Raw genomic sequence first — 23,464 nt, forward strand, 5'->3', positions numbered from 1 at the left:
CGCCCACAGTCACGCTGAGCCTTGGCACAGGGGCCAAGCGGAGTGGTTGGGTGGCTGTTCCCCCCCCCCCCGGTGCCTCCCGCGGGCACTGCCCGCGTGGAGCGCCCTCGCTCCTCAGGAATTGGCGCTCAGCGCCCGTTCTCTCCTGAGTGCAGACAGCAAACAATTGTCCTCGGCTGGCTTTAAACTACTGGAGAGTACGTTTACACTGGAGATATGTTGAAGGAATTCATCCCTGTGAGGGTGGTGAGGCGCCGGCACAGTGTGGCATCCCACCCCTCAGAGGGAAGGGTTCCTGAATACTCCGTCGTTAAGTTTCCTTCGTCCAAAGGAAAAAAGGCAAAGTCAGAGGATCCGCATAAATTAAAAAAAAAAAAAAAAAATCCACGAGGTTTTATTAATAAATTACGCGCTTTGTCATGGAAGTCGGTGTGTGAGTCCCTAAGCTACTGCATAAGCACATGGCAGCAGGGCTTGGATAAAGGATAAGGAAAGGGAAGAGGGAAAGGAAGAGATGAGTTAAAGAGGGAGAAAAAGAAAGAGACAGAAAGAGAAAGAATTCACCAGGCCTGGTTCCAGCCCACTTTCGTGCTGTGATAAAGGGTGATCAAAATATAAAGCAATAATACAAGATTGTAGCTAATTTTTAGATAGAATTAGGATAGGGCCTTGCTTGCTTATGCTAACTCACAGACAGGATATAGTTAATTTTATAAGGAAGACTTTAGCGGGGACAGAAAAACTTTTTAAAGAGTTTAGATAAGGGGCTTTGAAGCCCATGAGAAAGAAACCTTGAAAGCTGATAAAAGAAGCTCCCGGAAAAGATACCAGTTTGGAGTTAATTTGACAGTGCCAACTCAGCAATTCTTAGCAAATGTAGAAAGTTCAAGCTGAGGAAGGCTTCTTACTTCATCCAAAAGACCCCCGAAAGAAAACCCCGAGGGAGCGTTCCAAGGCGGAGTTGTAGGAGCGGTTTATGTTAGTGATTCCCCTCCCACTTTTCTGCAATTTGCTGACACAGCTCATGCATATGTAACACCGCTAATGTATATGTAACACAGCTAATGCATATGTAACGTTATTCTGCATAAAAGGGGCTGAACAAAGACAATGGCTGTGCGTGATTGGAGGAATTATCCCCCGCGCACCCGGCGCTGTGAATAAACATCCCTGCTGCAATAGTCTTTGTGAGTTTTGGGGTTTGTTTCTGCAAGTCCAAACCCAGCCCCGGCATCTGTCCCACACAGACCGAGCACGGCTGTCCTGCAGTGCCTTCAACCATTCCCACCCTGCACAGGGATTTCATTTACCTCTTTTATTTCCCCATCACCTCTGGCATTGCTCTCCTAAACAGTTCATTAATTAAGATTGAACACTTCCAGGGACCCCACCACTTCCCTGGTCAGTCAGTGCCAGGGCTTTAAAACCCTTTCCATCTAAAGATGTTTTCCGGTATCCAACCTGACCCTCCCCTGGCACAACTTGAGGCTGTGTCCTCTCATCCTCTCCCTTGTTCCCTGGGAGCAGAGTCCGACCCCTCCTGGCTCCCCCCTCCTGTCAGGGAGGTGCAGAGAGTGAGAAGTTCCCCCCTGAGCCTCCTTTTGTCCAGGCTGAGTCCCCCCAGCTCCCTCAGCTGCTCCTCATATGACTTGTGCCTCATCCAACCTGGCTTTGGACACTTCCAGGGATCCAGGGGCAGCCACAGCTTCTCTGGGCAACCTGTTTCAGGGCCTGCCCACCCTCACAGGGAAGGATTCCTTCCCAATATTCCAATAACCCTACTCTCTAAAACCTGTGTGGGAACTGAAAGTGCAGTTTCTCAGGGGCAGGATTTATTTTCAAGGTCTAAGTTTCACAATAACCAAAGGAGAAGGGAGAAGCTGCAGAAGAATCAAAAACGTATTTGAAACTGGGGATCCAGTGCATGTTTTGGGGAGTCTTTGGCTCAAGTGGTGACTGTTTTCCCAGAAAGGAGAAGTTCGATGGGACAAAGCCAGTGTCCAACCTTTGGAGGTGGCTTCCTGCTTTTGCAAAATGATTTGCAGACCGGGAGAAATTGCCCTTGGAAGAACCAGCTGAGCCAAGGGACAGGATGTGCCCAGTAAGAGGCGTAACGTGTCCCAGTGCCCAAAGCAGCAGCGCGAGAAAAAAAAAGGCATTTTAGTGGCATCACAAAATGTTCAGTTTTCTCTGCAGATTGAGCTGCATCCTGTGCCTGGGGTTTAACATTTAACACAAACAGAGCAGCTGCCCTCGGCTAAAGACGTGTTGCCAAAAGGGTTTGGCATTTGAAAGAACAGGAGCTCCTGCAAATCAAAATAAAAAAAACACGCCCCAAGAGGAAGCAGAAATAAAACAGGGATTTAGCAAAATGAAAACAAAAACACAGAAATAGCAAAGGGGGGGAAAACACTCGGTAAATAACACCCCCAAGCCCAGTTGCTGAGGGCCATTTCTGCTAAACCATCCGATTTCACAAGGACTGTGTGGACTCCAAAGTGTCCAAATAGTCTCGTGAGGAAACGGGGTCGATGCTCTGAAGTGAAACGGCAAAAAGCCCCCAAAGGATCAGATTCAGGCTCCAGCCCAGCACCACAATGCTCCGGGAGCACCTGCAGCACTAGGATCCTGCCAAGGGAAAGCATAGGATACCCATGGAGCTGCCGATGGGATCAGGAGAGGGTTAAAACCCTCACCCGGGCAGGAGAAGCCCACGAGGAAAAGGATGGGCAGCTCTGAGCTCTGGAGCAGGACACAGTGTCCATACAGCACCAACACAGCTGGAAACCCCAGATTTCAAAGGACCGTGGCCCCTCCTCGCCGGGATGGCTGGGAGATGGATCGGATAACCTTGGATAGCGACTGGTTTAGCTGGTTCAGGGTCGATCCTGGCGCTCACACAGGCAGCCTTTGTTCCTATGAAAGGTTCTCCCTCAGTCCCAGTTCTCCTTCCTTTGACATCAGTTGCCTTTTTCCCTCTCCCACCACCCCAGGAGGTATTTCTAGGGTTGAAAGCCAAGTGATTCCCAGCCCTGGGCAGCGGGTGCTGTTTGGGGATGGTGAGTCTGCACTTTGAGCCAAAAGCAGGAGCAGTTTGTGTGGAGACCCCCAGCAGCTGCTGAGTTTGGGCTCTGAGGCTGGGAATCTGCTCCTGTATTCCATGTGCTGAGGGAAGGAGCAGGGGGATGGCAGTGAGGTGGAAGCTGCACATCACCAGTGCAAGTGCCAGAGTGGTCAGACTGTCTCCTTCCAGCTGCTTTTCCAGCCTTTTCCTATCACAAACCTCAACCTGAGAGCTTCTCCTATTTTTCCTCTCTGGCTTCTTCCTCCCATCAAGCTGTGCAACAAACCCTGAGCATAAACCAACCTGCTGTAAGGAAGTGACCCAAATTCAGGGATTTTAGGGAGCTGCTTAAATCCTCTTTACTTGCCCGGGTGTTCTTGCTGTTTATTTTATTAATCCTTTTTTTTGCAGAAGTTGCTGCTCCTCCTCGCCCTGTCTCAGTGGGATGACAATATCCCAATGCAAGGGGCTGTTTTCACTCTGCATCCAGAAAAATCCAAAGGCTTTTCCCTTGCTTTTCCTTCTCCCCTCTCCTCGGGGCCTCCAGTGCCACGCGCCCTTCCTCAGCTGCTGATGGCTTCAAGATGTGGGAAGCTGGTCAGGAGGAAAATTCAATCCCTGTCACCAATGCCTGGGAATGTGCAGTGAATAAGCAGCTTTGCAAGTCAAAGAAGTCTGGGAGTTATTTGTTCTTTTTCTTTTTCTTTTTTTTTTTTTTTCCCCCTGAACTTAACAAGTTTTTTCTTCCCAGTTGGAAAAGGCTTCAAACTGGATTATTTCAGTCACAACAAGTCCTGGTTCCCCAGATCCCAGTCCCTTCCCATTTGTGGGGGGGGGGAATGCTTATGGCCTCAGTATGGCTTGGTCCCAAATGTTTTCATGCAAGGCCAGTGTTGGGGCAGGTTGGGAATACCCAGAAACTTCCCATGCCAGACAAAAAGAAGGTCAATATTTTTGTTAAGGAAATGCAGTTCTGCCATGGAATCCCTGAGGGAGCTGGGGGGGGGTTCAGCCTGGAAAAAAAGGAGGCTCAGGGGGGACCTTCTCGCTCTCCTTAAGTCCCTGAATCGTGGAGTGGTTTGGGTTGGAAGGGAACTTAGAGCTCACCTTATCCAACCTCCTGCCTTGAACAAGGACACCTTCCACTGTTCCAGGTTGCTCCAAGCCCCGTCCAACCTGGCCTTGGACACTAGCTGAGTTGGGGCAAAGCAGACTGGAGCCAGGTACGAGTCGGGCTCTGCTCACAGTTAACAAGCAACAGGTGAAGAGGAAACGTCCTCCAGCTGTGCGGGGGGCGCTTTAGGTTGGACTCCGGGAAAAAATCCTGCACCCACAGGGCTGTCCATCCCTGGCACAGCCTGGACTCCCCGTCCCTGGGGTGGGCGGGGGGGGGGAGATTAAGCAGACGTGGGGATGTGGCACTTGGGGACAACTGTCGGGGCATCGCTCAGGGGCGCGGTTTGAGCCCCGCAGCGCCGGTGCCTCCCCCAGCGGGCCCCGCGGGAGGCGGGCCGGGCCGGGCCGGGGCGGGGCGGCGGCGCTGGCGGCCCCCGGGCGCGGCGGAGCCGAGCGGAGCGCAGCCGGTGCCGCTGCCCGGCCCGGGGCCGCGGGCGGAGCGCTCTCGGGGCCGCTCCCGCTGGCCGTGACGGAGCGCGGCCGGTCGCGGGGCCGGTGGCGGTGGCACTGAGGGAGCGGTGGCACTGAGGGAGCGGTGGCAGTGACGGAGCGGTGGCACTGACGGAGCGGTGGCAGTGACGGAGCGGTGGCGATGGGCACCGGGCGCTGGGCGCTGCTCTGGGCGCTGCTGGCGGCCCTGCGCCCGCCCCGCGGAGCGGCCGGTGAGTCCGGGGGGGATCCCGGGGGGCGGGGGGGTGGAGGGGCACGAGGGCATCCCGAGGGGATCCCGGGACGACGGCCCCGGCGTGGGGGACGGGTCTTTAAGCGGGACGCGGCAGCGTTTTTGCCGCGGATGCTGCTCCGGGCGCTCAGCCCCCGGCCGGGCTGTGCCGTGGGCACCGCGGGTCCCGGCACGGCTGGACCCCGGGGAGAAGCTCCGCAGGGATGTCCCTGCGGATTTCTGGTGGCATCGCAAACCAGAGTGGGTCTGGCTGTCCTTGGCACACAGGGTCTGGCTGTCCTGGGAGAACAGAGTTTGGTTGTCCTGGTTCACTAGGTCTGGCAGTCCCAGGACACAAGGTCTGGCTGTCCCAGGGCACAGGGTCTCACAGTCGCAGGACATGGGGTTTGAATGTCCTGGGACATATAGTTTGGCTGCTTCTGGAACAGAGGGTCTGGCTGTCCTGGCACACGGGGTCTGGCTGTCCTTGGCACACGGGGCCTGGCTGTCCTGGCACACAGGGTTTGACTGTCCTGGCACACAGGGTTTGACTGTCCTGGCACACGGGGTCTGGCTGTCCTGGGATGCAGGATTTGGCTGTCCTGGCACACGGGGCCTGGCTGTCCTGGCACACGGGGCCTGGCTGTCCTGGGATGCAGGATTTGGCCGTCCTGGCACACGGGGTCTGGCTGTCCTGGCACACGGGGTCTGGCTGTCCTGGCACACAGGGCCTGGCTGTCCTGGGATGCAGGATTTGGCCGTCCTGGCACACGGGGCCTGGCTATCCTGGGATGCAGGATTTGGCTGTCCTGGCACACAGGGCCTGGCTGTCCTAGGATGCAGGATTTGACCGTCTTGGCACACGGGGTTTGGTTGTTCTGGGACACAGCTCCGCCTCTGCAGCGTGGTCCTGTCCCAGCACTTCGCTGCCTGATGTGCCTCTGCTTGCTGGGGACACCACGACAGTCAGGGACCATAAACTGTGGCCGATCAGTTGGCATTTATCCCGTTAGCCATGAGCCAGCTGTGTAGCAGTGCTGGGAGAAATCAGCGGGAATCACCTCAGGTTGTGGCGCTTTGCAGTGCTGGCAGTTTGGTGGCTTTTCAGCTCCACGTGCAGAAAGAAATGTGGAGACAAAGCAGTTTTTTGGACTTCAAAAGTCCTGTGATCAGGGCTGCCTGACCTTTGGGCACAGCTGGGAGCTGCTGGGGGTCCACAGCCCCTGCTCAGGGATGCTGGAGGGTCTCAGAGTCGCTGTGCCGATGGAATTTGGCAGGGAAGGCAGGAATGCAAGTGTTTGCTTTGGGCAGGGGGGAGTTAAAGCCCTGACTCTGTCACAGCAGGAGCCTGCAGAGGGGAGGGGGAACTCCGTGTGGATGTCACCAGGAATCCTGGGCTGGTTTACAAAAAAAGTGTTTTGAGTCCTGAGGGTCTCTTTGGATTCCAGGTGTGGCCCCGGGGGAAGCTCACTTCTTATAATCATAAAATCGTTTGGCTCGGAAAAGAGCTTTAAGATCATAGAGTCCAACCATTAATCTGACACTGCCAGGTCCCCCAGGGACCCCAGGGGATGGGGAGCAGGAAACCCCCCCACTGGGCAGGGGCTCCTCATTCTTTCTGCTCAACAAGTGCCTGAGCAGAAAGCTGTGCCAGCAGGTGAATTACTTCCAGCAGTGGGAATTCCAGGGCTAGGGATGTAGCCAGCTTTTTGGCGGACCCCGATGCTGCTCTGGCAGCAGTAGACCTTGCTGTGTCAGTCCTGGGGCGTGCAGCTCCCTGCTTGTTTCTTCGTATCCATAAGGAAGCATCCTGCCAGATTGTCCTGCTAACAACTCCGTTCCCCGGGGTAGTAACGGAGAAGGGCACGTGGGACCTTCTGGGCTGGGCAGAAGGATGTGTCTTCGTTGGCCCTTTGGGTTCTGCTGCCATCCCAGGTGTTCTGAGAGCAGCGCTGCACTTGCAAGCGGTCGGATTTCCACGCCAGCTTTTCCCTCGGGCCAGGCTGTGGTTAGGACGGGAGCCGCTCCGGCACCCACGCAGGCACGCAGGGCTGGCCGCTCCTTGGCTGCAGCCTTGGACTCTGGAGCCAGCCTAACTGCTCGGGATGCAGGGAAGGGCTGTCCCGCCACACAGGGCGAATCCCTGCAGAGGTGCCGTGACATCCACCTCCCAAACTTCTGCGGACGGAAGGGATACCCAAAGGCAGCGCTGGATATGAGAAATTCCTGTTGTTACATGAGTCAGAGGGGAAAGTATTTCGTTCCTGGGCCAGCAAACACCTCTTCCCACTTAATTAGTGTGAAAGCAAGGCTGAGATCCTCTTTGCCCAGGGAAGCAGAACTCATCCCAGGGCACACATCCACGTGCTCCCAGGCCAGGGGTCCGTGCCGGGGGAGCTGCTCAGGCCAGAGCCGGAACGCTCCAAATGGAGCACAAAACACAGCACTTTGGGGTTGGATTGTGCCAGGCAGCGAGAGTGGCTCCAGCCTGAGCGACCTCCGGGAAGAGCAGGGGAGGGAAGGGAATTCGGGGTCGCTCCCTGGTGTGCATTTGGCAGATTCCTCGGGAGCTGCCGGGGGGTTGTTGCAGAGCACGTCCCTGGAAGTGCCGCCGCAGTTCTGCAGCAGTCACATGGCCTTTGTTTGTGTTGGGATGTGAGGCTTAGGCAGCAGGTTGGAATAGCTTCGGGTCTTTTTGTTTTGTTTCTTCCCGCGGGGGAAGCCCATTGTGTTGTGGGGGAGCCAGGGGGAGCCTCCCCCTTCCCTCTGCACCACCAAAACCCTCCCCTGCTTTCTGTCCTCACGCAGCGCTCCTCAAGGGTTGAAAACGGTGATTTAGCAAAGGGAGACATCCAGCCTCAAAATTCGGTTGTGATTCTTGGCTCCAGGGAAAACACACCAGGCTCGTGCCCCATTACTCACAACAGCGGGTGACGTAGCTTTAAAAACTTGTTGTTCGATGTTTGAGGTCTTTAAAACCTGCCCCAAACCAAACTCGGGGGCCAAGCTCAGGTTCAATAAAAGGGTCGTGCTTCCTTTCTCTTTTAAACTGGGGATAGTTGTTTGAGGTTGTTTTTTTTTTTTAACTTGGAAGAGGGATATTAATTTGGTTGAAATTCCTGCCTGGCACAATGCCTTTGTGTGCTGAAAGGGAGGCTTAGCACTCGGCCTTGGGAATGATGATGGCTGCAAAAGCCTCAGGAAGCTCAGAAATGGTCCAGTAAAATCACCAACACGTGGGGTATCCTCTGGATTTTATCTCTTTAAAAAATATACATTTCTGGGGGAGGGAATTCCTTTATATGGAGCTGCTTTTCACTTCGGCCGTGATTGGGTGAGAAGTGCTGGGAGGGGGAAAACACCATTACAGGACTATTTGGTTATTTGTAGGTGGGGGTATGAAGCTGGTAAATAGCCTTCCCTTGGGAAAAAATGTGGGAAAAGGCTCTGGAAGAGCAGCACTAAACAGCAGCTGGCTCCTACACACTGTCTGAAGGCATTTCTCCAGCTATTTTCCCAGGAAAGGCAGTGGAGTGGAGACACTTAACTTAGCAAAAGTTGACTCAGAGCATGTCCCTCTCCTGGAGCAGCTCCCCCGTCCTGGGAAGGGAATGGCATCACCAGCAGAGCCTAAAATCAGCGAAATTCCTGTCGGGAGCTCTTCCTCTGCCCCAGCTGAAAATGTTTGAGATGAGGCCCTGAAAGGGGTTCGCTGGAGTAAAGTCCCAAATTCCTGCTGCCCAGGGATCATCTATACTCCAGTCCCAGGGGTGCAGCGCAGCAGGAATAGCTCCTGCCTCTGCCCTGCCCCAGAAGATGTAGCTGAGTGTTTTCTTTAGCTTGGGCCGCTCCTGTTTGTTTTAAAAAGGGCTTTTTTAAAGGTGCTGCTTGAGGTCTGAGAGATGCTGTATTTTTGGCAATGGATGCGAACTGCTTTTAGTCTCTCTTTGAAGGGGCTCAGCAGGGTTCGGGAGGGGGCCACTTGCTGCCTGGCGGTGACAAACCCGAGGTCTTCTCTCGCAGACGATGGTGACCCAGCTGCAGGTGCGAGGCTGGATCTGTTGGCAGATTCCCACCGCCTGGAGCACGGCGTGTCCACTGCTGGCCACTGGCCTCACCTGAGCCCCCGGGAGGAGCCCCCCAGCAGCTCCCTGGGGCAGCTGAGGTTTAACCCCACGGTGCCACACATCGTGATCAACGAGCACAAGGACGTCACCTTTAACTGCTCCATCAAGGTGCCTCAGGCGCTGCTCCGGCCGGACGCCCCCGGCATCTCCCTGTGGAAGGACGGGAGGGAGCTGCACGCGCTGGACCGCATCGCCAGCAGCCACTTCGAGATTCCCGACGACGAGGAGGTGTCCATGACCTCCACCTTCAGGTGAGCGCTGCTGTCCTTCCTGCCGGTGAGGGCGGCCAGGTGACTGGCAGGGGTTTGGGGCTGGGATTAGGGTCCCCAAAGCCTGGCTCTGCAAGCCCAGGTTATAGCGGTGCGTGCTGTGGGGGTGGTTGGCGCTGGACAAACCCCATCCCCGGGCTGGAGCATTGCCGTGCCCTCCAGAGCCCTGACGTGCTGTCCGTTCTCTCCACAGCATCCTGGCGGCCCAGCGCTCGGACAACGGCTCCTACGTCTGCAAACTCAACGTCTCTGGCGTGGAGGTGGTGTCGGATCCCATCCTGGTGCAGCTGGAAGGTGGGCAGGGGGAGGGAGGTGCGGGGCGTTGTGCCCCCAGGGGCAGGGAGCTGGGGAATCCTGGGTGGGAAGGGGCCTGTTGCTGCAGTTGGGCACAGCCCCGGGCAGTGCCTGTGGCACTGAGAGCTCCTTCCCTGCACAGGCCTCCCACACTTCATCCAGCAGCCAGAGAGGCTGAACGTGAGCAGGGGCAGCCCCTTCAACCTGACGTGCCAGGCCGTGGGGCCCCCCGAGCCCGTGCACATCTTCTGGTTCCGCAACAACGTGCGCGTCAACGAGCGGCCCCACGTGTCCCCCTCCGTGCTGACCGTGCCAGGTGAGCCCACAGGGGCCCTGCCCTGCCCTGCCCTGCCTGGCTGGGACTCCTCTGGGGGGTGGCAGGAAGGGCAGGGTGGGAAGGTGCCGCTGGCCTCGAGCTCCTGGTGTAGGAGTGTAGTGTATTTGTGTTCCCATCACAGCCCTGGGGACTGCTCTTAAACCACAGAATATTCTGAGCTGGAAGGGACCCACAAAGATCATCGAGTCCAGCTCTTAAGTGAATGGCCCAGGAAACCCCATCCAAGCCCCTCTGGCTGCTGCTAGAAATTTCTTCCTTGGAAAAGGCAGACACTCCAATGAGCCTCGCCTGAGCAAGAAGCAGATTTTTCCTTCAGTGTGTGGATGTGCCGACAAGAAACTGCCGCTCTTGTGGGCTGCTTGACTGGTGGTCCCCTTTCTGTGTCTCTGGAAGAGCTTGGGGTGGTCCCAGCAGTGTCTCTCCATTCCAACCAGTGGAGCACAGGGAGAAAAATCCTTCTTGTCCCATAAAACCCACTGTGCAGAGGCAGAAGAGGGGGCATTTTTTTGCTTTGCTGGTGAGGAGAAGGCCACTAGTTAATTAACAGCCAGGCTATAACTGACTGGTCTTGGCATCCAAAGGCGGCCTTTAAAGGGCAGCGAAAGCCGGAAGAAGTGACTCATTCCTCTTGGATGTCCTTGCATCCGGCTGGCACCCGCTCGCTTGGGTCATTGGAACAGTCCTGCTCCTGGCCCGGGAGCACCGGGATGAGCCAGCACTCGGCACGTCCATGGCAGCAGCAACCAGGAGGCACCTCCAGTAAATGCTTGGCAAAAGAGCCAGAAATGCTGAGCCGGGGGGGAAGACAACAGCCAAATGCCCTCCCTGGGTATTTCCAGTGGTCCTCGCCCGTGATCAGCTGGAGATTTGAGCAATCTTTGACAAGTAATCAGTCATCTGACCCAGGCCGGGGGCTCTTCTGCTTTCTGCCTTTCCCCTTTTGAGGGCAGAGCATGTTTTTTCCCTGGGAGGTTGTGCAAGGGCCCAGTGGGGATGTGCCGTGCGGCACACGCGTGTTCCCGGCGTGGATCGGGGCGAGCTGGACCACGGGGTCACCCCCGGGCAGCCCCAGTTGTGAATTCATTCCTGGCCTTTTGTGCCGCTCAGGACGGTGAATTCTGAGGGAGGAAGGCGGGAGCAGCGGGTGGGGGACTGGTGGGACTCGGTGCGTGCCCAGTGCACAGGGATGTGTTTCCTCCCTGCAGGAATCAACGAAACGACGCTGTTCAGCTGCGAGGCCCACAACAGCAAAGGGCTCACGGCCTCCAGCCCCGGCCAGGTCAACATCAAAGGTCAGCCACAGGACCTCCCTTTCCCTGCTAACCCCGTGTGTCCAAGCAGGAGCTCTCCAACCTTCCAAGCGCTCACCCCCGCACAAGCTGAGCGAGATCCCATTTAGGACTCCCAGACTTATTTTTTTTCCCTGTTTTAATCCCGTATTTAAAGTGGGATCTCCATCAGCCCCGTCATCCCGGGCTGGGGGGGAGGAAGAACCAAAGAGCACATCTGAAAGCAGAACTGTCAGCCCTGGGTTTAGGAAGGGCCGTATCACTCTTTTCCTTCCTTTCACAAACGCTCACAATTTTCCACAGGAAACGGTGGAAATCGCTGACATTCCTAACGGGAGCCACTCCGGCAACACGAGGAAGGTGTTCCCCCAAATATGTCATTGCCTCTCAGCAACCCAGAGCGCTCACAAATATAGAACGTGCTCAAAATAGTCCCGAAAATGACTTTTTTTGTGCTTCCCTGTCCGGCACGGCCGCAGGACTCTCATGGAGGATGACGCAGCAGCCGGAGCCAGGGCTGGACCTGGGGGTCATTCCTGAACCCTGGGAGCTGCCAGGGAAAACCAGCACATGCTATGTGTGTGCTTAGGCCTCCTTGATTTGTCCCTGCAGGAATCCCATCTGCACCTGCCAGCGTGCGTGTCCTCAACAGGACAGCCCACGGCATCGGGATATCCTGGGAGCCGGGCTTTGATGCCTTCTCTGCCCTCAACAGCTGCAGGGTCCAGGTAAGCGTCCAGAATTCCCCCTGTCCCTCAGCCCCCCTCACACGGATGCTCCAAGATGCAGGTGGAAGTCAGTGGTGTTTGGCATGAACTGCAGGGGTTTCCCAGAATCCTGGGATGGTTTGGGTTGGAAGGGACCTTTAGGATCATCTTGTGATGCCCATGTCCCACGGGCAGGGATGCCTTCCACAAGATCAGGTTGCTCCCAGCCCTATCCAGCCTGGCCTTGGACACTGCCAGGGATGGGGCAGTCACAGCTTCTCTGGGCAACCTGTGCCAGGGAATAATTTCTTCCCAATATCCCACCTAGCCCTGCCCTCTGTCAGTGGGAAGCCACTCCCTCTTGTCCCCTCACTCCATGCCCTTGTCCAAAGCCCCTCCCCAGCTCTCTTGGAGTCCCTTTCCCCGTAGGCAAGACAGTCAGGTTGTTGTTTTTGGGGAGAGAACTCCCAGAAATGCTCCAAGGAGCTTTTTGCGAAGCCTAGAGTTGCTGCAGCCACACACCTGTCCTGGTCAAGCACTTCCCAAACCAGCAGCATTCCCACTGGGGTTTGGAGAGGCAGGTTTCCCTCAGCTCCCCACTTCTTACAAACACTGGGAAGGAGCTGAGGGGTTCCTGTCTCCCGGACAAGTCAGGGAATTGCCACTTCCATGCCCTACAGGACTTTTCCACCTGCTCTCTGTGGCTGGTTTCCCAGTTCTAACCCATTGCTTGCTCTCATGGGTAATGTTTTCATCCTGGATGATCTCCACTCCCGCTGAGGCAACACGTGGCTGGAGGAGGTGTTTGAAGGCAGGTAAAAGTGAAAGCAGTTGCAGGGAGGGAAGGTACCAGAGCTAATATTAGCACGGTAGCCGCTGCTGCCTTCCAGCTGCAGCTTGGGAAGCGGGGTGGAGAGCCAAGGAATTTCCTCTGACACAACATTCATGGTCTGTCAGTAGGAAACAGCCTCTCAAACTGGAAAACAAGAGCTGATTTCTGGCGAAAACACGGCCGTGACTCAGCCTTTTTTGCTCCTGTCCCCTTTGATAATCCCCCCGGCTGAGTGACTCACTCCCAGCTGTCCCACCTGCCAAACTCCAGCTCTCTCAGTTTGCCAGCATCCTGAGTTTCTTTAAAGAAAGATGCATGGATGTGATGGGCTCTCCCCAGGAGACAAGCTGAGGATGCTCAGGACAAGAGCTGGGCCCGGTGGAGCTTTCGAGCCATCGTGTGTGTTCCCTGGTCACTGCTCGCCTCCCTTGGGACAGCTTGGGCACCTCCCCACGGGCTCTGCCCATGGAGGTGGCATTCCCTGACTTCCCCAGGAGACAGGCAACCCCTCAGCTCCTTCCCAGTGTTTGTAAGGAGCGGGGAGCTGAGGGAATCCTGCCCCTCTAAACCCCTGCTGGAAAGGCTGTTCGGCCGGGAAGTGTTTGACCAGGACAGGTGTGTGGCTGCAGCAGCTCCTGGTTTGCCAAGAGCAACTTGGAACATTTCTGGGCATCTCTCTGTGGAAAGACATGGCAACCTGAGGCTGAAGGCTGTTCCCTTTCATTTTGGCTGGAAAACACTGATGCTGAGGCCATCCTGGGACACCCACAGGGGTCCTCTTATTGCTTAAGCACGAGGGCAGGTCTCCTGCCATCCCAAATCCACGGATGGAGGCTTCTGAGAGGACTGCAGGACCTTCTGCCCATGGGGCACACTGAAACACATCCTGTGGGCTGGGCTGTCTTCTGAGTGAACTGTCTCACTCTCACTGGTGCCCCTTGTTCCTGCTCTTCCCTCTTTCCTCCCACCATCCCACTCAGGTAGTGCTTCCCACAGAAAGGCGCATCCTGGAGAGCTGCAGGGGCTGTGTGGGCAATTCCGTGGGGGCTCAACATCCAGCCCCATGGGGAGGGAGCAATTTACCTTCCTGTAAAAAGCAGGACTTGTTTTTGGGGATGTTAAATTCATCCATGCTGCTAAATGTAATGATGGAGCCTGATGAGGCCTGGGATTAATCCCATGGCATCCAACGGTGCTAAATCCTGTTTTAATGACATGTTGCACAAAATAAGGACTTCCTTTTGTTTATTTGCTGGGTGCTGCCCGGTCATTTTATTTGGGGTTCCTTTTGCTCCCTCCCTCCTCCTTCCCAACATCTCTCTCCCATGGCCCTGATGCAGGGGTGTCTTCTTCTCCACACGTGTTGGGTCCCTCTCCCTGGGTCCCACCAGGACCTGCCCTCAGCCTTCCAGCGTGCCCTGCGGGGTCCCGATGGGAGGCAGGGCTCTGGATCCTGTTTTCCCATGTGAGATTCCTGCTGCCCTGCAGGCTGTGGCTGACTAATCCCTGTTTGTGGGCTGATTGTTCGATTAAGGTGGAGGAAGCCGTCCCGAGGGGCAACGCCTCCCTCCTGCTCTTCAGCACGTCGGTGCCCCCCCACGGGTACCACATCCAGCGGCTGCAGCCCATGGAGAGCTACAACATCCGCGTATCCTGCAGGAACGAGGTGGGCTGGTCGGCGTTCAGCCCCTGGGTATCCGCCAGCACCACCGAGGGAGGTAGGAAACGAGGAGCGGAGCCTGGGAAGGGTTTCCCTGCCCTGGGAAAAGCAGCTGTGCTTAGTGCAGGACTCCCTGGATAAGATGCCATGGTGGCTCACAGGGTGGGAAAGGAAACTTCCCCATGGGCCATCATGGGATGTAGGAAATCCCGTGGGATTTTCCATCACCCATCCTCGCTGCTCCCCTCACCTCCTCTCCCCGTGGTCCCTGCAGCTCCCACCACGCCTCCTCTGAACGTCACGGTGTCCTTCAACGAGTCCAGCTCCTCCCTGGAGATCCGCTGGGTGCAGCCACCCCTGGGGAGGATCCACGGGGAGCTTCAGGGCTATCTCGTCTGGTACAGGTGGCAGAGCTCCAAGGGGATGGTAAGTGTCACTGGGGAAACGGGGAAGAAGGGCTGAAGCCCAGAAAAAAATCCCAGTGGGGATGTCCGGATCGGTCTTGGTGCTTCCATACATTTTTTTTTGGAGCACACACCATCCCTCTCGTGTGTTTATGTAACTCGTGGTCAATCCAAAGGCGTGTGGGACAGTGTATTCCCGGGATGTTGAGTTGCTCCTTGCTCAGGTGGGATTTTATCCCGTGCATTAACCCCTCTGCAAACCCACGGCACAGAGTCCCAGAGCTCGAGGAACGCTTTGGGCCAAAGCCCTGGCTGTGAGCGTGTGAAATCATCTGCCAACCCCCTGCTTGCCTCGCCCCGGATTCGGGAAGCAGCACCTGCAGGAATCTTCTAGGGCGAGGTTGGCCTGGCCTCTGTGGGCACAGGAGCCTCAGTGCAGGCTCTGCCAGAGGGCAGGAGCCCGTGGATAACGTGCCCAGCTGTCGCCTCTGCGCTGCGGTTTGGGCTTCCTCTGGCCCGGGCTGGCGGCCTGAACCCGGCGTGGAAACGGTGACTCACCCCCTCATTTTGTAGGATGCTGCATTTTCTGTTCTCCTTTTGCCCCTCTGGAAAAAGAAAAAAAAAACAACAACAACAAAGTAAGACAAGCCCATATAGATGCAGCCTGAATGAAGGCAGGGAAACAATATCCTAGTCTTGTGACCAGCACGGAAAAAAACTGCTGACGGCTTTGTCGTCTGTCCAGAGCAAGGGCCAAGCCCAGGCCTTGCCCTTTAAGCCCTGGGAGACTAGGTTTTGTTGTTGTTGTTGTTGTTTTTTCATCCTTTTCCCCACTCGAGTGCTTATGGGGGGGAAATTTTCTCCAGTTCTCAATTTTTCCAGGAGTCTGAGGCACGAGAGGAACGTGCCTTGTGCCCAGGGGAGCTTGGACTCCTCGGAAAGCTCCTCCAAAGGTTGGACTCGATGATCTCTGACATCATTTCCAACTCTTATTTCACAGAATCTTTTTCACAAAGTCCCCGAGTTTTGGCCCTGGACAGGCTAAATATGGACTGCCCCAAAATAACCACGAGTTTTGCAGGATAAAGCCATGGGGAAGCTGGATCTCTGTGTCACAGGGCCACCTGCAGGTCTCTCCACAACCAGGAAAACTCAAAAAAGTCGGTTTATTTTGCTCTTAAACCAGCAGCTCTTGCTCGAGCCAAGGCTGCCGCATCTGGGATGCGAAGGAATTCCTCAACTACCACAAACCTCCTAAAAAACCATCAGATTTGGCAGGTCTGCCCTGCTTTGTGCTCACTGTCTGTGACATCAGCGTAGTCTGTCCTCAGCTGACACAGGGAGGGACAGGGAAGGATCTGGGGCGTTTTATGCCCCTCGTCTCCTGCTTCCCTCCTTCTCTCCCACAGATCCCCCTTGGCTGCATTCCCTCCTCCTTGCTCACTGATCCCCCTCATCTGCTGACTCCCTCCTGCTCTCCCACTGATCCCTGCTTTTTTGTGGGATGTCCATGAAGGAGCCAGGCTCTGCTGGGCACAGCCTGCCAGATGTTTTGGTTGCAGCTGGGCAGCTGTTTTGCAGCTGGAAATCGGCAGAGAGCAGCAGCAGCAGCAGCGCTCTCTGAGCTGAAAACAACCAGGGAATTTGCAGGGAAAGGCTCCCGTGGTTTTCCCAAGGCCTGTGCGATGGGACACGCTGCCTCCTGCCGTGACGCCAGGCGAGGAAACGGTCCTTAAAGCTGGAAATATAATTAGCTCAGCACAAAAACCACAGGCAGAAGAAAAAAAAAAAAAACCTGCCCTAAGATCTGCTTCCTGTGGCAGAGCACTTGGACAATCCCACCAGGAGCGTGCAGGGAGCTCGGAGGCTCCGTGGGTGCCCGGGCTCACGGGGCTCTGGTGGCAACAGGGAGGACTGAGGGTCACAATCCTCGCCAGATCCCTTTCCAGCCTCTTTCCTGGCTCGGGCTGCCGGTGCTGCTGCTGCTGTTGAGAAGCAAAGAGGGCTAAAACCACAAGGACTGAACGGGAAACGCTGCCCAGCTCCTTTCCCGATCCCATCCGGCCCTCGCACACAGGGCCATTCTTTTCCCTAAATAGCCCAGCGCTGCGTTTCCTCCGGGCTGGGAAAGCAGAGCAATTCCCAAAGGTTGCCAGGGGGACAATTCTCAGCGAATGGCCAGATCTCCCTGCGTTCCCCAGCCCAGGGTTTCCCCCCTGTCCTGTGCCCAGCAGGACGTGCCCGCCGAGGTGCGGCTGAACTCCAGCGTGGCCGTGCTGCCCGTGGTGGCCACCAACGCCACCTGCTCCGTCCGCGTGGCCGCCGTCACCAAGGGGGGCGTGGGGCCCTTCAGCGTTCCCGTGGACATCTTCATCCCCGACACGGGTAAGGAGATGGCCATCCCTGTCCGGTGGGGAGCAGGGTGGGATGGTGGGAAGCACGCAGGGTGTGCTCCCCGTGCCCGGCCAAGCCGTCCCTCCATCCCCGTTCGGACGCTTCCCCTGCCAGCCAAGGATCAGGGACTGTCATTTGGGAGCAGGAGAGCTTGTTCTCCACGTGCAGCCTCGCTCCTCATTCCCTCTGTTCCCATGTAACCCTTCTCCAGGCTCGGGTCCAACCCCTAGGAATCCCCCCCCCGAGCCCTGGGTGCTGCAGGCTGACTCTCCCACCGGCTCCATTAACAGGATGTTTTCTTAGGATCAATAACCTCAGCCCCCTCTTCAACTCCAGCCTCTGGGAATGCTGACTCCTTCGTCGTGGCCCTGGGCTTCATCTGTGGGACTGTGGCTGTCGGGCTCATCCTCTGCCTGTCCGTGGTCATCCAGAGACGATGTGTGGAAACAAAATACGGGTAAGGGGAGGGAAACCTGCGCAGCTCCCAGGTGGGTGGGTGGCTGGCCAGCAGATTTGGGATCAAGGTCTCTGTCTCCAGGACTGGTGGTGTTGCCACAAGTGGCATTTTTTTATGGTGAGGGACTAAGTGTACTTTAACTGCAGTGATGGTATTTCCTTCCCTTCCTTGCCCAGCACTTCACCTTTCGCTCGCTATTCCTATTTCTAAAGGGAAGTGAACTTGTGCAACTTGGGGTGGGAGGCATTCTGACACAGAGGTGAGAGAGCAGAGATGTCCCCTCTGTGACCAGAGGGAACAGCTGGAGCTGTGTCAGGGCAGGGTCAGGTTGGATTGAAGGAAGAGGTTCCTCCCCCAGAGGGTGGTTGGCACTGACCAGGCTCACCAGGGCAGTGGGCACAGCCCCAAGGCTGCCAGAGCTCCAGGAGTGTTTGGACAGCACTCTGGGGGACAGGGGGGGATTGGTGTGTCCTGGGGTGTCCTGTGCAGGGCCAGGAGCTGGACCTGCTGATCCCTGTGGGTCCCTTCCAGCTCAGGATATTCCATGATTCTATAATATCCCGTGGCCTCGAGAAACCCCTCCTGCCTCATCCCACGCTCCGGTTCCACGGCCCAGCGTTGTTTAAATAACACAAACAAAGGGCTGTGTTCTCCTACAATGAGCCAACACTACTCACTCATCCTTGTGACTTCCCAAATGGCATTAACCGCCCTGTGCTCCCAGTCTGGAAGCTGGTAGTGTGTGTGAGGATCCCTTTCCGAACTGGTCACTCTTTCCCTGCCCTGTTTTTGCTGCCCAGAGCTGGACCTCAGCAGGGCCCTGTAGCAGAGGGGCTGTGCAGCATCTCCAGCAGCATTCCTGCCGGTACAGGCTGCTCCTGGAGTAGGAAATGAGTGTCCCATTTCCTCCCCAAAAACCTCTGTGACTCACTCCTTGACACTTGAGCCTTGTTCACTTGAGCCTGTTTTGCCGGGCCGTTGTTGGGCGATGGAGCTGGTCCGGCCAGAGGGAAATTAAAAAAGTGCATTTCCTCCTCCCCTGCGGGTCCCACAGGTGGCCGTGGTCCCCCAGCCATGCTGATCCCCTCATCCAAGCAGCCACAGGTGTCCCAGCAGGATGTGTTTCTGTCCCACCCAGGAACGCTTTCAGCGGGAACGACTTGGAGCTGGCGGTGAACTACACGGCCAAGAAGTCCTACTGCCGGAGAGCCGTGGAACTCACCCGTAAGGGGGACTTCTTACCCCTCTGCAAGGGGGTTCAGGGGCAAGGGGCAGCAGGTTGGAGGTGACTGAGCTCCTGTTCCCCCTCTCCTGCAGTGGGAAGCCTGGGAGTCAGCAGGGAACTCCAGCAGAAGCTGCAGGATGTGGTCGTGGACAGAAACGCCCTGAGCCTGGGGAAGGTCCTGGGAGAGGGTGAGTGGACATGTGGGGTATGGGGCTGCCAGTGTTCCCTGCATCACCCCCAGCTCCAGGGGATGTGGGGACATGGTGGGACAAGGCAATCGAATGCCCTGGGTTCACAGAATCACAGAATGCTGGAGTGGTTTGAGTTGGATGGGACCTTAAAACTCGTCTTGTTCCAAATCCCTGCCACGGGCAGAGAACCTTCCCTGAGCCCAGGTTGTCCTCCTTGTGCTCACTGATGAGGAACAAGCCTTCCCCAGGCTTTTTGGGGACAAGGCCTCCATCTTTTCAGTGACCCTGAAAGGTGGGGCTTTGGGCTGTGGATAAAGGGATTCCTTCTTTCCCGTGGCACAGGGGAGTTCGGGTCAGTGATGGAGGGACGCCTCACCCAGCCTGAAGGTGTTCCACAGAAGGTGGCTGTGAAGACCATGAAGTGTAAGTCATTCCCTGTCCTCCCAGGACTTTGTTTATCCCATTGGATGCCGACATTCCCACTGCCTCTCTCAGGGAACAGCATCCTGGCACCCCTTTGTGGCCTCTCTGCCACAGCTCCTGCTGCCATCAGGAGGGGACACTCATGTCAGACGTCCAAGGATGGTGCAGCCATGGATCCCTTTTCCATGCAGGAGCTGTGCTGTGAGGGGAGATGGCAGCAGCAATGCCGGGTGTTAAACCTCCTCCTTTTTCTCTGCTTCCCAGTGGATAACTTTTCCCAGAGGGAGATAGAGGAGTTCCTCAGCGAAGCAGCGTGCATGAAGGACTTTGACCATCCCAATGTCATCAAGCTGCTAGGTATGGAATGTCACTTCCTGCCCCTCCAGCTGGGATTTGGGCTGGGGAGCCTGGCCTGGATCCTGCACGGATCCGTAGGGACCGCGGTGCCTTTTCCAAGCTGTCTGTGTTTCCCAGGGGTGTGCATCGAGCTGAGCTCCCAGCAGATCCCCAAGCCCATGGTGATCCTGCCGTTCATGAAATATGGAGACCTGCACAGCTTCCTGCTCCGCTCCCGGCTGGAGATGGCCCCCCAGGTAGGGAGCACCTGAGGGGCAAGGTGGGATGGGGTTTGGGAAAGGAATCCTTCTCCATGGCTCCTGCAGGCTGGTGGTTCAAGGAACGGCCCAGTCTGAGGGGTGAATGTCTGCAATGTCAGCTGCCAGCCCTGAACAGGGGAGCCTTTTGGATCAACCCCCACGTGCTTCCCCAAGGCCTCCCACTGCCTAATCCCCACCTTCCCTTCCCTTCCCTCCCCCTCCCTTCCCAGTTTGTGCCGCTGCAGACGCTGGTGAAGTTCATGGTGGACATCGCCCTGGGGATGGAGTACCTGAGCAGCCGCAACTTTCTGCACAGGGACCTGGCGGCTCGGAACTGCATGTGAGTGTGCTCTGCCACCAACACCAGTGGGAAACCCTGGGGATTTACAGCCCAGCTGGGCTCCCTTCCATCAAACCCAGGAGGGGAGGGCTCAGCCCGGCGTTGGTGCTCCAGGCTGGAACCTTCCCCGGTTTCCCCCGGCAGGCTGCGGGATGACATGACGGTGTGCGTGGCGGACTTTGGCTTATCCAAAAAGATCTACAGTGGGGATTACTACCGGCAGGGCCGGATAGCCAAGATGCCGGTGAAGTGGATCGCCATCGAGTCCCTGGCTGACCGCGTCTACACCACCAAGAGCGACGTGGTAGGTGGAGGGGAGGCAGGGAACCAGACCCTGGCTCCAGTTGCTGTCATTCCCGGGAAGTGCCAGAGGAGCAGGAGGCTGTGGGTGACCTTTCCCTGCTGCCCTGTGTTTGTCGAGTGGGCCGCTCTCGCCCCTGCCGTGCCAGTGCTTGTTGTTCCCGGTTCTGGGAGGGTGACAGCTCTGCCCGCTGTGCCCGGGACGCCTCCACGGGCAGTGACCTTTGCCCATGAAAAGGGTCATTCATTCCCCCCCCGAGTGTCCTTCCAGCACCGTCCTCTCCCTTTGTGTCCCCCTCAGTGGGCCTTCGGCGTCACGATGTGGGAGATCGCGACGCGCGGGATGACGCCCTACCCGGGGGTGCAGAACCACGAGATCTACGAGTTCCTCTTCCACGGGCAGCGCCTCAAGAAGCCCGAGGATTGCTCAGAGGAGCTGTGAGTACCGGAGCCCCTGCTCCTGGGCTCCGCCATGCCCGGAATGGAAGTATCCTGGGAATGAGCTCCGTAGGACTTGCACAGCGTCCCGAGTTTTGATGTGCCTCAAGGAAGCCACGTCCTGGAGCAGAGCAGTGTGTCACCCAGGCAGGGGAAAGCAGCTGAACTCCAGGCAAAAATCCCAACAAGTGTCCCAGGGAGAAGTGATGGGTTTGCACAGATGTGCCGAGGTCACCAGGAGCAGTCAGGGACAGGGGTTTTTTAGGGCTTTATTTCTTTATTTTTTTGGTTAAAACAGTTTTGGCCAGGAGGTCCTGGCTGGTGATGCCCCTCTGTGCCCCACAAAACTCCCTCTAGGGCCCTTCATGGCCTCAAATCCATAAATCTGGAAACGTCAAACCTGGATTTCTGAGCAGCTCAGCAAAGGCTTTTCTCCCGAGTTTCCTTCCTGAGTTTTCTCTGGTGCCATTAGAGCTGAAAATGTTTAATCCCCCCATGGCTAGGAATCCAAACCGGATAAACCAAGTTGTGCAACGTTTCCTAAAAGGCTCCTCTCCAGCGCCTGGTCCTGAAGGAAGCGGCAAAGGAACCTTTTAGATCCTGCCTGCCCGAGGGTGGAGAGGCAGAGAGTGCCCAGCTGGGACCTGCTGGGAGCTCCCAGTGCTCCCTGACATCCAGCCTGGGAGCAGGCACCTGCCAAGAGAAGGATTGACCATGCCTGACTCAGAACTGGGATGTTCCCAGGGAACAGATCCCAGGGCTGCACTGGGAGAGCCTTGTAACACTTGTAACAGCAGCTTGAGCTGATCAGCCTGGAAAACAGCCTGAGCAGAGGGAGTTGTTTTTGTTTTGTTTTAATGGAAAGCTCAAGGCTTGCCCAGTTTGCAGGGAAGCTGGGAATTAACCCCATATCTCCCTTAATCCAGAGAAATACAGGCTGCCAGAAAAGCTGTGGCTGCCCCACCCCTGGGAGTGTCCAAGGCCAGGTTGGACGGGGCTTGGAGCAACCTGGGATAGGGAAAGGTGTCCCTGCCCTTGGCAGGGGGTGGAACTGGATGGGCTTTAAGGTCCCTTGCAGCCCAAATCAGTCTGGGATTGTGGGAGTGTGGGATCCTCTGAGGTAACCACGCTCCTCTCCGATTCCCAGGTATGAGGTCATGTCCGCGTGCTGGAGAGCCGACCCCGCCACCCGCCCGACCTTCTCCCAGCTCAAGGCCCACCTGGAGAAGCTGCTGGAAAACCTGCCCAGCTCCAAGGGCTCCGGGGAGGCCATCTACATCAACACCAGCCTGCCCGAGCAGAGCCCGGACTCCACCCAGGATTCGGGCTTCCCGCAGGCGGACTCGGACTTGGAGGCCGGGGAGGTGTCGGAGCCCGGCTCTCCCGGCGCGGAGGCGGCGCTGGTGGCCGTGGATGTGCATCCCAGCGAGGCGTGGGGGACGAGGTACGTGGTGGAGGAGCAGCTGGGCGGCCCGGCCGAGGATCCCTACGTCCCGCTGCTGCCCGGGGACGGCTCGGAGCCAGGGAGCCGCTGGAGCCAGGCCAGCACTCTGCCGGCATCGGAGCTGCCGCCGGCCGAGAGCCGCGGGGAGGACTCGGAAGCGCCGCCGGGAAAGGTGTGAGTGGGCACCAGGACAAGGACACAGAGGGTGTATTTTAATAAACGGCCGTCTCTTTTACTTCTTATCTCCTGCACGGTTTTCCTGGCGGAGTCGGGCCCTTCCCAGGAGCTCTTTCCTGGGCTGAAGTCCTGAGGGTTTGGAATCAATGCTGTAATTATTTTTTCTGTAATTATTTTTCTTTTCCATAAGGACCAGGGCAAGGTGGGGTGGATGGTGCCGAGGGGCTGGAGCTCCCCACGCTCCGAGGGGGCAGCCAGCTTTGCAGGGCCTGGTGTTTTCCCACTTTTCCACCACGTGTTGAGGATTTGGGGATGGGCAGCCCTATGGATGGTCTGGGTTCTTGCTACAGAACTTGCTGTAAGAAATCAGGGAAAATGGCAGCAGGAGCCCCACCAGGAGCAGTGTGTGTTCCCACATTCCCCTTTCTCAGAGAGCAGCTTTCCATCCATCTGTGTGCTGAGGAACTGCCAGTCCTGTTGCAACAACGGGTAAACAGGAGTCTGTAAGGGGGGTCCCGGGAGGGCTGGAGCCCCTCAGCCACGGCCTGACCTTTCCCTGCTGCCCATTCTCTGTTTTTTGGGGGATTTCTGCTGCTTCCCTTCAGGCAGCAACTGGAGCCGGACCCTGCGCTCTGTCCAGCACCTCCCGCCTCTCCTGA

General features: G+C 56.9%; 1 protein-coding gene across 3 annotated transcripts; it reads left to right on the top strand.

The window, feature by feature from the left end:
* The first annotated feature begins 4,773 nt into the window (after window positions 1–4,773).
* On the top strand, window positions 4,774–22,863 carry MERTK (MER proto-oncogene, tyrosine kinase). 3 transcript variants are annotated; one of them, XM_027905255.1, is made up of 19 exons: window positions 4,774–4,902; window positions 8,925–9,279; window positions 9,491–9,591; window positions 9,734–9,907; window positions 11,134–11,220; window positions 11,830–11,945; window positions 14,291–14,474; window positions 14,691–14,842; window positions 17,052–17,205; window positions 17,551–17,671; window positions 18,810–18,895; window positions 18,989–19,084; window positions 19,430–19,510; window positions 19,775–19,867; window positions 19,985–20,103; window positions 20,337–20,446; window positions 20,591–20,750; window positions 21,048–21,184; window positions 22,332–22,863. In XM_027905255.1, the coding sequence occupies exons 1-19, from the start codon at window positions 4,833–4,835 to the stop codon at window positions 22,804–22,806; spliced, it is 2,871 nt and encodes a 956-aa protein (XP_027761056.1). In that variant the 5' UTR covers window positions 4,774–4,832; the 3' UTR covers window positions 22,807–22,863. The 3 variants fall into 3 exon arrangements, with proteins under 3 accessions (XP_027761056.1, XP_027761055.1, XP_027761054.1); XM_027905254.1 differs by having other exon boundaries at window positions 4,776–4,902; window positions 17,055–17,205; window positions 17,518–17,671; XM_027905253.1 differs by having other exon boundaries at window positions 4,777–4,902; window positions 17,518–17,671.
* The last annotated feature ends 601 nt before the right edge of the window (window positions 22,864–23,464 follow it).

The sequence above is a fragment of the Empidonax traillii genome, unplaced genomic scaffold (genome assembly GCF_003031625.1).
Source record: "Empidonax traillii isolate 1590-97213 ecotype Southwest subspecies unplaced genomic scaffold, ASM303162v1 scaffold1134:size187968, whole genome shotgun sequence".
Taxonomy (NCBI): domain Eukaryota; kingdom Metazoa; phylum Chordata; class Aves; order Passeriformes; family Tyrannidae; genus Empidonax; species Empidonax traillii.